The sequence below is a fragment of the Saprolegnia parasitica genome (assembly GCF_000151545.1).
Source record: "Saprolegnia parasitica CBS 223.65 unplaced genomic scaffold supercont2.106, whole genome shotgun sequence".
In the NCBI taxonomy this organism is placed as follows: domain Eukaryota; phylum Oomycota; class Saprolegniomycetes; order Saprolegniales; family Saprolegniaceae; genus Saprolegnia; species Saprolegnia parasitica.
Genome location: NW_012156500.1, coordinates 79,922 through 92,109, shown reverse-complemented (window position 1 = coordinate 92,109; position 12,188 = coordinate 79,922). Strand labels below are relative to the sequence as shown.

The following is a 12,188-nucleotide window of genomic DNA, read 5'->3' as shown; positions in this document are numbered from 1 at the left end:
TGAGGATATGTGCTTTTCTGCTGCGACGCCGTCGTCGCGATCGTGCCCGCCTAGGAATGATGATGCGATGGGTGTCGAGTGGGACGTGGAACGATGCTTACCTTAAATACGTTTTTCGCCAGCTGCAACGCGAGCGTTCCGACGCCACCCGACCTAATATCGAGCGACGATGCGGAGGTAACCTCTTGGGAAGGAAACCAACCCGCCAGTGAGGAGGAACTTTTGGCCTTCGCGCAGCTCCAGTCGGCGTAGCGTCTGCAGCGCAACGAGCGATGAGATGGGAAGCGCGGCAGCCTGCACAAAGCTAGCACGGACAGTCGTGAGTGCGAGGAGGCGTCGATAGAGATGCAGGACCTGAGCGAGCGTGGCTTCGTGGCCACGTAGCGCTCGGCGACCGAGACGTATCTACGCCGTCCGTCAAATGCATGCGCGATGGAGCGGTAACGCTATACTCAGCAAGCGAACCGGGTCGGTCGTGCGGTAGGCAGGCGTAGACTTCGTCGCCAACGTGGAACTGCTTGACGTTGGCGCCGACCAAGACGACGACGCCTGCAAGGTCGTAGCCGACGATCTGCGGCCATTTGGTATCGAGCACGGCCTTGAGGCCACCTTCACGTCGCTTGTAGTCGATCTACGCGAGGCTAGCAGCATCAGCATGGCGCTGGCGGCGATGAGGTGGACCGGGTTGATCGAGGCGGCGTACACCTGGACGAGGACTTCCTCGGGTGCGAGGAGCTTCGCCTTGGGCAAAAGACCCATCTGCAGCACGGTTGGCTTCCCGAACTTGGTGTAGAAGCAGGCTTGCATCATCGGCTCGTCCTCCATGGCGCTCAGGCTCTTCTTCGTCATCGGGCTGGGCCAGATCTTGCGAACAACCCACCGACGATTTGGAATTTTCATTCGATATTCAGCGTCGTGGGAAATGACAAACACGGATTTGCATTGACAAAAAGAGGGATGTTTCAACCGTCAGGTGATGCACTTGGGCCGCGCGCACCTCCGAGACAATTGGCTGCCGTCGGCTCGACACCGTTTCGCGCATCGCGTCGTCAACCGAACCAACTACGCAGCCCATCTCGGCAACGACTAGCACAAAGGTCTACTAGATGCTGTCCGAAGGTCCTGCCTACGAGGACTGTCGAGCTCTGGTAAAATGACTGGTGGCCGCCCGCCAGTTTGATTTTTGAAAAATCCACTAAATTGCCGGAAATGTGAGCGACCAACTACATCGATGCACCTTCGTCTCCGAGTCTTCTATGCGATTCGGTAGCGTGCTAGTATGTCCTTGGTTTAGAGCAGATAATGCAGACAAGAGCTAGGAACAAGGAGCTGCAAGGTCGCTGAGTGCGAGCACGGGGTGGAATTTAAAGCGTGCGACGCGTTGAAGCGGCATGCACCCCAGGTTCGCGCACTTCATCCTGTGAAATCGAATATGCGATTTGGCAGGTTCGACGAGAGGTTATAAACCCGTGCTTTCTTGGACGTTACATTGGAAGCGCCGACCTCCGGCGCCGACGACCGCGCTCCTTCCTCGGCCTCTTCCTCCGCGCTTCCGCGGTCCATCAAGCTCGAGCTCCGCGCAATCCTCCTCGGCTCCTCGACGTCGATCCATCAACGCCCCCATCTTCCTAGCTTTCGATCGACCTCCGGCATGAAGGGTCTTGACCGACGAGCGTATCATTTCTCGCAGAGCCCACCGCGGGGGTCCCCGACGAGCGGCGAAGGTCGCATCTCGCTTCGCGTGGACCAGCCCGTCGAAGGATGCGAGGTCACGACGCATGCGTTCTACCGGTCCTCGGAAGGCGACATTGACGACGACGACTTCCACCTCAAGTTTTGCTGGTACAAGTCCAACTCGAAGCGCGCTTGCGCAAACAAGCAATGCCCACGCATTGGAAACGGTGAAGGCAACGTTGTCATGCTCATGGCGAAGATCGAGTGCGCAGTCTGCTCGCGCATGGGCATCGCGAACGAAGAATCGGGCTTTTGCACACCCGAATGCTTCCGCAGCGGCTGGGGCCAGCATCGGCAGCTCCACGACATGCCATCCAAGCAGCAAAACCAGCAGAACCGAACCGCCAAGGACGTTAGCGCAGCAAAAGAGAAGGTGCGCAGCCTCGACTTGCTCAACTCGGCCATGGTCCCGGTCAAGGAAGAGACGTGGACCGCGCTGCAGGCCTCCAAGTACGTTGCATGCATCGTCGTCTCGTGCACCGGCAAACGTAGCGCGTAGGACGTACATCCCGACCACGAGCGACGTGGGCCATGTGCTTCGCGTCGAATGCACGGCCATGTATCGGTCCGGCGAAGAGTGCGGCCCGCCCAAGTATACCGAGACCAACATCGTCCTTCCGTGTACGCTCCTCATGTTGTGCTCCGCGTGGTCTCATGCGCTTGCCTCTTGCAGTTCCGCCGCTGGCGCCGAAGCGGCCGATGATTTCAAGCATCAAGGACGCGGCCCGCGTCCGCTACATTGGCTCGTTCCGCGTTCTCTCGTACAACGTGCTCGCCGAGATTTACGCAACGCGACAGATGTACCCGTACTGCCCGATGTGGGCGCTCAACTGGTCGTTCCGGAAGCAGCTCCTCAAGTGCGAGCTCCAAGTCTACAACGCCGACATCCTCTGCCTCCAAGAAGTACAAGCCGACCATTACAAGAACTTTTTCCAGCCCATGATGACCGACCTTGGGTACGAAGGCCTCTACCTCCAGAAGACGCGCGAGTCGATGGGCCTCGCGGGCAAAGTCGACGGGTGTGCGATGTTTTACCGCAAGAATCGGTACGCCCCTTCCTGCGTTCAATCGTTGCTGGACGCCACGTATACAGGTTTTACCTCAAGGAGCAGTACTCGCTCGAGTTTAACGAAGCCGCCAACGACTTTGTCGCGTCGCTCCTCGCCAATTTTGACATGGCATACCCGACGGCGTCGCACCACGAACGCGACTCGTACCAGGCCAGCCTCTCGCGCGTGCGCCAGCGCCTTGTGCGCGATAATGTGTCGCAGATCGTCGTGCTCGATGTGTTGCCCGAGGCAAATGGCTCCATGGTGCGCAAGCCCGTGCTACCGAGCATCTGTGTTGCGAACGTGCACATCTTTTCGAATCCGGACTTCCCGGACGTCAAGCTGTGGCAGACCAACACCCTTCTCCAGCAGGTACTCGACGCTGCCACCTACGTCGTCCATCAAAGGTGCCTCTAGCTGGAGCAAATTGCCAATTCGAGACGGCTCCCGATCATCCTCTGCGGCGACTTTAACAGCGAGCCGCCGAGCGCTGTCTACGAATTATTGAGTCAGAACCACGTCCAGAGCGACCACCCGGAGCTGCAGCAGCTCTCGGAAGTCGTGCCCATGACCAAATTCGCGCACTCAATGCCATTTGCCAGCGCCTACGCGTCCGTGTGAGCCGGACTACACAAACTACACGGGTGTGCCTGTCTCCATCTTGAATGAATATGCGCTGAACTTGCGATGCAGGCTCGTGGGTCGGTGTCGTCGACTACATCTGGTTCACGTCCGACAAGCTCACGCCGGTGGCCGCGCTCAAGGTGCACTCGCCCGACGTGCTCAAGTCGTACGCACGCACGTGCTTGCCCAACTGCCAGTACCTCTCGGACCACGTCCCGCTCGTCGTCGACTTTTGTCTCAAGTCGCCGCCCTCGATGGCACCCGGTCGGTATTAGATGTGTATAGACGCTTCGTAACTGAAAGCCTTTTATATTGAAACCGCTTGGATTGTCGTGTTAATGAGTCACCGGAGCCAGCGGCCGACGGCCCGTACACCCCATGTATCAGCTCGCGACAGAGTTGACGCGCTGGTAGGCGCGGCGACGTCCGACGCCTGCGACCGCCCCATCGAAGCCGACCTCGAGAGGAGGCTCCGCGCCGCGTTCTCTCCCCACACGCTCCGCATTGAAAACCTCAGGTAGCATAGATCATATGGGAATCTGGTCACGTCGCCGTTCTAGTCTGCGGCAGCTCCAGCGGCGCGTGCTGGGCCCGAAGCGGTACTGGTACCAGAGCATCAAGCTCGAGACAGTCTCGCAGCTCAGCGCCAAGAAGTGGAAGGTACAGATCTACTACGCTCCGTGGCGTCGCAGCGTGGCCGAGTGGTTCGACCACCCGCGCTCGCGCTATGGCAAGCCGTCGCGGCCCGACCAGCTCGCGCCGACACTCGTCGGGACGTTCGAGCACGAAAAGGCGGCGCGGGCTGCGTGCGCCAAGGCCGTCAAGGCGCGCGACCGGCTCAACCCTGTCTCGCTCAGTAATGACCCGAGCGCGCCGGCGCCGCCGCACTGGAATGCCGTGTTTGGCGTGACGCTGGTGTCGGACGCGTTCCAGCGGCTCCCACTGCTGCACCGCCTCGAGCTTGTCTACAGCGCTCTCCTCGACTGCGACGGGTGTGTGCCCTTGCATCGGTGTCGCAAGCTCAGCTACATTGGCGACCATGTGCGCCGGTTGCCTTGCTTTGGCACCATCGCCGTCGAGCTGCATGTCGTTTGTCGCACGGTCGCCCAGCACGATGCGGCGGCCGCAACGCTCGCGCTCACCGAGCGTCTCGGCTTGAGCCACGCGCACGTTCAAAGCGCCGGCGTCGATCCCACTGCGAAAACGAGCCTTCGTGACGTGGCAGCCCTCGTCGACGATACGCAAGCGCCGACGCGTGTTCCTCACTTTTACCACGGGCTGCCGCAAGCGCTCAAGGACCTCCTCGCGCAGGAACAAGCCGCGCTCTATCGCGAGCATCACGCGCTCGGGAAGGACGCCGACGTCCACGCAGTCGTGCACCGCTACGAGAAGCGCATGCGAGCGCTCAGCCTCGCCGCCATCAAGATCCAGCGCCTCTTCCGTCAACAGTTGCATGTGCGCACGCAATACATTGATACGAGTGGAGTCACCTGTTGGCGATGCTAGAGCCGCGTGCTGCGACGGCTCTTGCGGCGACACCGCCATGCGATCACGCTGCAGCGCGTCTACCGCGGGTATCGTGCGCGGGTGTTTACGACCGAGCTCTTCCTCGTCTCGACCTTTGCGGCCACGCATATTCAGGCCGCGTATCGCTCCAGTGTCTCGCGCCACGCGACGCGAGTGCTCCGAGCGCACATGGTCCTTGGCGCCGTCGGGCTGCAGCGACTCTTCCGCGGCCACCGCGCGCGCAAGTGGGTCTTCTGGATGCGATACCACGTCGCCAATGCGATCCAGATCCAGCGCTGCGTCCGCGGCCTCTTTGGCCGCCGGGTACTTATTCCCTTCTCTCGTGTTCGATCCCATAGAAGCGATGGTGGTGGGTAGCGCGCGAAGATGTTTCGGCACGCGCAGTTCAAGCGCCATGTGCAAGTCCCGGCCGCGTCGCTTCTGCAGCGCGTGTACCGTGGGCACGTTGGCCGAGGCCTCTATCGCCGCGCCAAAGCCGAGCACGCCCGGCGCGTTATCCACACGCCCGCGGCGATTGCGATCCAGCGCGTCTTTCGCGGCGGCCGCGGCCGCGCTCGGTTCCGCCAACTTGAGCTGCAGCGGGCGATGGCGAGCACGCTCCAGCGAGCCTACCGCGCCTATCGCAACCGCGTAGTATGGGCCGGCATCTTTGAGCAGCGCCGGCGCAACCTCCTGGCGTCGCGCATCGGCGCAGCAGGCCGCGGCTTCCTCGCCCGCCTCGTGCTGCGGCGCGAGCGCCGAAAAGTGCACTTGAAGACTGTCGTTGGGCCTTCCACGCGGCTCATTCAGCGCATCTTCCGCGGCTACATGGTCCGCAAGCGCCTCGAAGACTTCCGCGATCGCCACGAAGCCGCGTGTGTCATTCAGGTCTGGACACTTGCTACCTTGATACCTTGATACTAAGAACGGGATAGTTTGCGTGGCGCCAAGCCAAGCGCGCGCACGCCGAGCGGGTTGCGTGGGAAGCCAAGCTGTTGGGGTTGCAGCATGCCGCTGCCAGCACCGTCCAGTGCCTCGTGCGGCAGTTCCTCGCACGCAAACACGTGACCGCACGGCGCATGGCCCAGCGCGGACGCTATGGCGCGGCGGCGGTCAAGGTCCAGGCCGCGTGGCGCAGCTTCCAGAGCCGGCAGCAGTGCCAAGCGATGCGGGACCTGCTCCGAATCGAAGTCAAAGCGCGCGCGATGACCACGTTCAAGGCACGGCCCCTCTTCTATCACTGTATCAAGTTGATACTATGCGACAGGACGAGTTGGAAATGGTGCAGTTCGACTACGTGGATGCGTCGGCCGACCTCGCGCGCCTCGCCAAGTACAAGAAGAAGGCGCTGCAGCACATCCACGACTTGAAACAAATGCGGGTGCGTCGTTTGGATGGGTCATCTTGATATCTGGATACGTGAGGTAGCTGGACTGGGAGCTGCGGGCGCCGTTCGTCGACAAGGAGCTCGCGAGCATGACGCCCGAAGACGTCGGGCGGGGCTGGGCCGAGGCATTTGAGACCGAGAAGGTTGTGATTCATTTCTCCCGGCTTCTAAGCGCCGAAGAGATCCTCAGCAAGCGGCAGCAGGTCGACGCCTTCCGATCGCATATTCGTTCAAAAGCAACTTATAGATCCGCGAGTACGACCACGAGATCGAGGCGCTGCAGATGGAGCTCGAAGACTTGGAGCGGGACCGCGACGAGTTCCTCATGGACGAGACGCTGGAGATCGAGGGCCTTCGCCGCTTGGAGCTCTCGCGGGCTCTCGGGCTCTACGACGCGGACACGAAAACGGCGGTGCGCCGACAGCGCGTGCGTTGGAAGGTCCGGAACGTTCGCCGCAACGTGCTGCTGCGAAAGGAGAACGCTCGGCTGCGCGCGCTGTTGCCGCCGGCGTCGCCATCCGCCAGCCTCTCGTATGCGACCAACGTGGCCCACGCGCGCGCAAGCACTGACCTCCTCCGAGCCACGGTGGCGGCAGCGGCGGCGGACCGGTCCTTGGCGCTCGAAGCAAGCGGCAGTCGCAACCCGCAGGTGCTCGCGACCTACGACGCGATCGTGCGTGCGACGAAGGCCATCGTCGACGAGACGAGCCTCGCGATGCGCCTGCCCAAGCGCGACGTCCGCGAAGACCTCATGTGCCACACGTGCGGCCGCATGGCGTGCATCTGCCACCTGCCGCTCGTCGCGCCGAGCAACCAAGCCGAGTTGCATGTCGGCGGCAAGCCCAAGAAGGCGCCGCCCGTCAAGCTCGGTCGCCGCCGCAAGGGCCACCACGACGCCAGCATCCCGCGCATGGATCCCAATGCAAAATAGAGTGCAGTTCTGACGATGGCACTTCGATGCATGTTCCTCCAGCAGGCGGCGACGATGCTCGGGCAGGTTGAAGGATGGCTTTTCCCACATTTTTCACATGGGCGTGTGATTTTCACGCCAGCTGGTGAAGTTGGCTCCGCATTGAGTTTGAGAGGGGATTCGCATGGTGCCAGCGCTCGTCGAGCCAAGATCGCCCGTGGGCAGCGCGGTCGTCGAGGCCTATGCGCGCTCGGCGCGGGCGGCGACCGAGTGCTACGGCCTTACGAAAGACCTGCCATGGCCGTGCGCGCGCGGCTCGCTGGCGTCGCTCATCCCGAGCCTCGCGGCCATGAACCTCCATCTTGCGCTCGTCGAGGCGGTCGCGGGGCACATTGCCGCCTGCTTCCGGTACAGAGACCCGCTCGGCGACGTGGCGCATGGCCGATCACCTTTCGACCTCGTTCTTATCGTCGACGCAACGCCTGAGCCCAAGTACGACCAGGCGTTCCAGCTCGAGCTACTGCAGGAGCTCGCGGCCGATGCGTCGCCCGACCCGTTTGTCGCCGCCAACACGGACATGCTCCTTGCGCGCCACAACGCGCCGGTGCTGCACATGGCCTTTCTGCGAGCGTCCAAGACGCTGCGCTTCGTGGTCGCCCGGCAGGACGGTCACGCCTATGTCTGGGAGTGGGCCCGCGAGAAGCTCTCGTGGGTCTACCTCAATAGCTTTCGCTTTGCCGACGATCCGGTCGCAGCGCTCACCGCGTTCCCGACCTTTGCCGGTGCGCACGGGCTCGCGTGGTCGGATGCGAATGGCGCGCTGCAGTGCCGCCACGTCAGCTTTGAGACCATTCCGTCGCTCGCCAAGCACCCGACGCACATCGTCGTGGGCCATCCGATGACGCTACCTCGTGACGCGTCGAGCCGCGTGGCCCTCTTGAGCTCGTCGCGCGGGCTCTGGCTCGTCTCCGACTGCCACGTCGAGCTCAAGAGCGCGCAGTCGCCCGTGACGCACTCGTGTTCGCATCCATCGCCGCTTCTCGACCTCGTGGCTTGTGTGCACGACGTCACGGGTGCGCTATTGACGCTCGCCAAGTCGTCTGGCATTCTCCATCTCGCGCACCTCGTCAAGGGCCAGCTACACTGTCGGCGACTTCCCTTTACGCTGCCGGCGCCGGCGTCGGTCGTTGCGCTCGCGTGCCACCGGCAGTTCCTCCTCGTCACGACACTAGAGAGCACGCTGGTGGTGTACGACGTGCACTCGGGCGCCGAAGCCACGTCGCTCTCGCTGCCGACGGCGACAACCTATCGTCTCTGGGGCTCGGTCGTTTACGCCGGTGTCTATGCCGAGCACGCGTTCTACCGCCTCAAGCTGCCAAGCGCGACGCAGTACGCCGAGAGCCTTCCATTGGGATTCGCGCACCTGCGAGACCACGGCCCGTCGCTAAGGTTCCCGCAAGTGGCGGCAGCGTACGCATCGCTTCGCCGAGCACACGTCAACGACCGTAAGGGCGATGCCTACGACACGGTCGCGGCGCACCTCGAGCACCCGGCGCTGCTTCTGGCCTTGCTCACGGACGCTAAAGTCCCGGAATCGATCGTCGACGACCTCCGCGGGCGCCTCGGGGCCATGCAGCTCCACTACAAGCACGCATTGCACGCGGTGCCGGCGGCGGCGGTGGCGGCGACACCGCTTCGCCCGCTCACGCCCATCAACTTGGACTCGTTTGCGTACGTGCACGCGTGGCTGCAGCTCAATTGCGAGCGCAACGCGCTCCTGCAGCCGCAAACGAACGTGCGCCCGCGCGCGCGCACGGCCGAGTCGGACGTCTCGCTCGACATGCAGCGGTTCCGTCCGACGCCGCTCACCATCAGCCGCGAGCTCCACGCACTCTCGCCGCTTCAATTTACCTCGTGGGCGTGCTCAGCCCAGTTTGGCCGCCGGCTTTTGCGGCAGCTGGAAGCGCTTTTACTCGAGAACGTCGTCTTTAAGAGCCATTCGCCGACATCGGGCGTCCCGAGCCACTTGCTCTTCCACGAAGAGCGCACGGCGAGTGACTACCGCCGGTCGCCGGCGACCAAGCAGCTCTATTTCGAGTGCATGGCCCGGCTGTACGCGCAGCACGAGCCAAGCGCGCTGTCGCCCTTCGTCGCATGCGTCGACCAGTACTGCCCGCGGCTCTTCTCGCTGGAGGGCCAGCACCTCGTGCCAACGCGCCGTCACAGCCAGCGCGCGCTTCTCGCCTTGTCGCCTCTCGCGCTCTCGACGACCAAGGAGGAGAAAGCGGCAGTGTCCGCCCACGCCGACGTCCTATGCCAAAGCGACGCGTGGCTCGAAGCCGCGACGCTCCTGCTGGCCCACGACGAGTACGCCAAGTGTGTTTTGCTCTTGGACAGAGCGCCCGACGCCGTGTGTCCGCTGCTCTACTGGCCGCTGCTGCGCCACTGCGTCGAAAAGCAAGGCCCGGACGACCTCGTCGCCTTGTTGCAGCGCAAGCCCGCATCTCTCTCGTCGTCCCTCGTGCTCCGCCACCTCCAGTCGTATGTGTCTTCTAGCGTTTCGCTCGGCGCCCTGCGACCGGCCATCCGCCTCCTTCTGCGCCACCCGTAACAATGGACGCCTCTTCTCGTAGTACAAACTATCAAGTTGATATTCTTCCATCTCAAAGCGACTCGCTGGAGCCGCGTTCGTCGGCCATGGCGTGCGTAAAGCCCAAGACGATGGGCTTGGGCATCGCGACGAGCCGCGCCATCGTGTCGCTGAACGGCTCGTCCATCGGGACGGGCTTCGAGTTGATGTGCAAGAGCACGTCGCCGACGCGGACGCGCTGCGAGCAAGCGCCGACGCGCTTGACAACCGGCCCCGCTGCGTTCGGTGCGAACGTGAGGCCGAGGTCGCCGTCCCGCCACACGATGCGGTGCGTCGCATCGAGTTCCAAGATGGAGCTGGCGGCGTCGCTGTCCGAGATGCGGTTGGACGGCGGCGCCGACGTCTCCGATTCGCTTCGAAACCGGAGCACGATCGGAAACCCGGCGCTGTGGAGGAGGCGCGTGAGGTCCGACGACGCGAGCCCAGATGTCGCAATGTTGTTGACGGCCACGAGCAAATGGCCGTCCGCCGAATTCGGCAGCGCGAGCGCGCAGTGCGGCTTGACGCGCTTAATGCACGGCGTCTTGGTCCGCGATGGCGGCTTGTAGTGCAAGACGAGCCCGAGCGGTGGCGCCGACCAGAGCACCTCGTACTCGGACGCGCGCGGCGTGCAGAGCGCCCTCGCAAAGCTGCGGTGAAGGCGGGCGGAGGCACCGTCGAGAAGCGACGCGGCGCGCACCAGTCGCTGCTTGCGCGGCGGCGCAAACAACAGAAGCACGGGCTTGGGCGCCGATGCGAGACGCGCGCAATTGGCCTCCATGCAGTGCGGAAGCAGCGCGTCACCGTTCACAGACAGAGCGTGTAGCCCGGCGCGAGCTGGCCCACGAGCGGCGTCTGCCCTTTTCCGGTGAGCCGGTGCACCGTCGGCAGCCCCGACGTCGGGTGCTCGACCAGCGTCACGCCGAGGAAGCCGTCGCGCCAGACCAAGACGACGTTGCCGGACGGTGACGACAGCGTCGTGGCACACAGCGCCCGAACAGACGACGGCGGCATCTCGGTGGCCACGTCGCTCGGCTCGCGCTCCGTGAGAAGCGTCGGCTCGCTCGGTGGGCGCGGCATCGGTGACGCGTCGCTAAGGAGGCGCTGGAACGTCAGCGCGACTGGGCGCGGGCTCTCGTGGATGTAGCGCAAGGTCGCACTCAAGCCGTGCGCGACCGCGTCGTAGACATCGTTGACCACAATGAGGAGGTCACCGACCTGTGGCGACTCGTCCGTTCGGGCCACCACGCGGTCCACAACCGGGATGTCGAGCCGGCCGTCGCCGGCAAAGGTGACACCGAGTCGATCTTGCAGCAGGACGGTCCATGTCTCGCGCTGCACGCGTGCAGTCGCTCGGAATCGAAGCACCTACTCCACGTCTGAGCTGCGATGAAAGAAAGAGCGTGTCTACTGTCGGAAGGTCGGCGCGGTAAAGACACCGGAACGCTTCGTCCGGTGCGAGACCGGACGTCGACATGCCTCCGATGCGGTCGAGCTGGTCGCCGGGACGGATGCCCATCGCCCAGACGCGCGGCCGAGAGATACCGACCACGACCAGCCCGCCGTCGGCGCCGAGCTCGAGCTGAAAGCCAGCCGGGCCGGACTGGTGCACGAAGAACTTGAGCATGTTGAAGTCGGCGCTGAAGCGGGACCAGGGCTCCGACAAGTTGGCGCGCGGACTGCACACGTGGTGGTGGACGAACGGAGTCGGCGCGGCATCGTCGGCGATCTCGGGGGCAATGGCTTGGTCGTCCGATGGCAGTAGTTTCTTGAGCTTGGAGGGCAGAAGAAAGAGGCTCGAGAAAGTCTTCTTGAGGAACGCCGGCGGCTTCTCCGCCACTTGCAACCTGTCGAGCAGTGGCATGTCGTCCTCGTCGTCGTCCTCATCGACGACCTCGTTTCCCTCGGCGTTGTTGTCGGTCTCGACAAGCACGTCCTCGGCGTCCTTGGTCGCGACGGGTGCAATCGTCGGACGGCAGAACGACCGGTGCACTGTCTTGTGATGCAGAAGGCAGAGCGACGAGCAGTAGGCTGCCACGCCGCAGCGCGCAGGACACGGGCGCACGACAGTTTGCTCGCTGCAGTTGGAGCACGTCGCCCACTCACTCGCGCTCTCGTTGTTGAGCTCGGACGACGTCGGGCTCGCAACCATCGTTGACGGATCTCGGCCCATCGCGTCGGCGCTCGTCAGGCGGTTGCCTTTTTCGCTATTTAAAGGTCGCCCAATCCCAAGAATCCTACTACGTGGCACGCGGACAGCGCAGCCTTGTAGCGAGTACATCCATCTGGCTACCTGCCAGTCTTGGCAATGGAACATTGATGCCGCAAGTGGACTGACAACATCGAAGC

General features: G+C 63.3%; 6 protein-coding genes across 6 annotated transcripts in view; 3 read left to right on the top strand and 3 right to left on the bottom strand.

Moving 5' to 3' along the window:
- SPRG_21220 (hypothetical protein) overlaps positions 1–849 on the bottom strand; it is a gene marked incomplete at both ends in the record, with an annotated part of 3,559 nt that extends 2,710 nt beyond the window's left edge. The window contains 5 exons of the mRNA XM_012352781.1: positions 28–50; positions 102–153; positions 203–354; positions 446–631; positions 682–849. Of these exons, the coding sequence (XP_012208171.1) occupies positions 28–50; positions 102–153; positions 203–354; positions 446–631; positions 682–849 (581 nt within the window). The remainder of the gene's footprint in view (positions 1–27; positions 51–101; positions 154–202; positions 355–445; positions 632–681) is intronic.
- A 634-nt stretch (positions 850–1,483) lies between these two features.
- SPRG_12941 (hypothetical protein) lies at positions 1,484–3,726 on the top strand. The gene is made up of 6 exons (XM_012352769.1): positions 1,484–2,184; positions 2,234–2,355; positions 2,408–2,780; positions 2,828–3,155; positions 3,201–3,427; positions 3,477–3,726. Exons 1-5 carry the CDS (start codon positions 1,652–1,654, stop codon positions 3,402–3,404), a joined length of 1,560 nt encoding a protein of 519 aa, XP_012208159.1. The 5' UTR covers positions 1,484–1,651; the 3' UTR covers positions 3,405–3,427; positions 3,477–3,726.
- A 19-nt stretch (positions 3,727–3,745) lies between these two features.
- On the top strand, positions 3,746–7,249 carry SPRG_12940 (hypothetical protein; the record flags this gene model as incomplete). The annotated part of the gene is made up of 8 exons (XM_012352768.1): positions 3,746–3,924; positions 3,968–4,862; positions 4,914–5,237; positions 5,292–5,801; positions 5,849–6,133; positions 6,181–6,294; positions 6,342–6,503; positions 6,548–7,249. The coding sequence occupies 8 exons, from the start codon at positions 3,746–3,748 to the stop codon at positions 7,229–7,231; spliced, it is 3,153 nt and encodes a 1,050-aa protein (XP_012208158.1). The 3' UTR covers positions 7,232–7,249.
- A 126-nt stretch (positions 7,250–7,375) lies between these two features.
- SPRG_12939 (hypothetical protein) lies at positions 7,376–9,843 on the top strand. The gene has a single exon (XM_012352767.1). It carries the CDS (start codon positions 7,395–7,397, stop codon positions 9,819–9,821), a length of 2,427 nt encoding a protein of 808 aa, XP_012208157.1. The 5' UTR covers positions 7,376–7,394; the 3' UTR covers positions 9,822–9,843.
- A 30-nt stretch (positions 9,844–9,873) lies between these two features.
- On the bottom strand, positions 9,874–10,620 carry SPRG_12938 (hypothetical protein; the record flags this gene model as incomplete). The annotated part of the gene is made up of 1 exon (XM_012352766.1): positions 9,874–10,620. One exon carries the CDS (start codon positions 10,618–10,620, stop codon positions 9,874–9,876), a length of 747 nt encoding a protein of 248 aa, XP_012208156.1.
- Positions 10,621–10,646: 26 nt separating this feature from the next.
- Positions 10,647–12,064, bottom strand: SPRG_12937 (hypothetical protein; the record flags this gene model as incomplete). The annotated part of the gene is made up of 2 exons (XM_012352765.1): positions 11,251–12,064; positions 10,647–11,207 (listed from the first exon to the last, which is right to left on the bottom strand). The coding sequence occupies exons 1-2, from the start codon at positions 12,010–12,012 to the stop codon at positions 10,647–10,649; spliced, it is 1,323 nt and encodes a 440-aa protein (XP_012208155.1). The 5' UTR covers positions 12,013–12,064.
- Between the last annotated feature and the right edge of the window lie 124 nt (positions 12,065–12,188).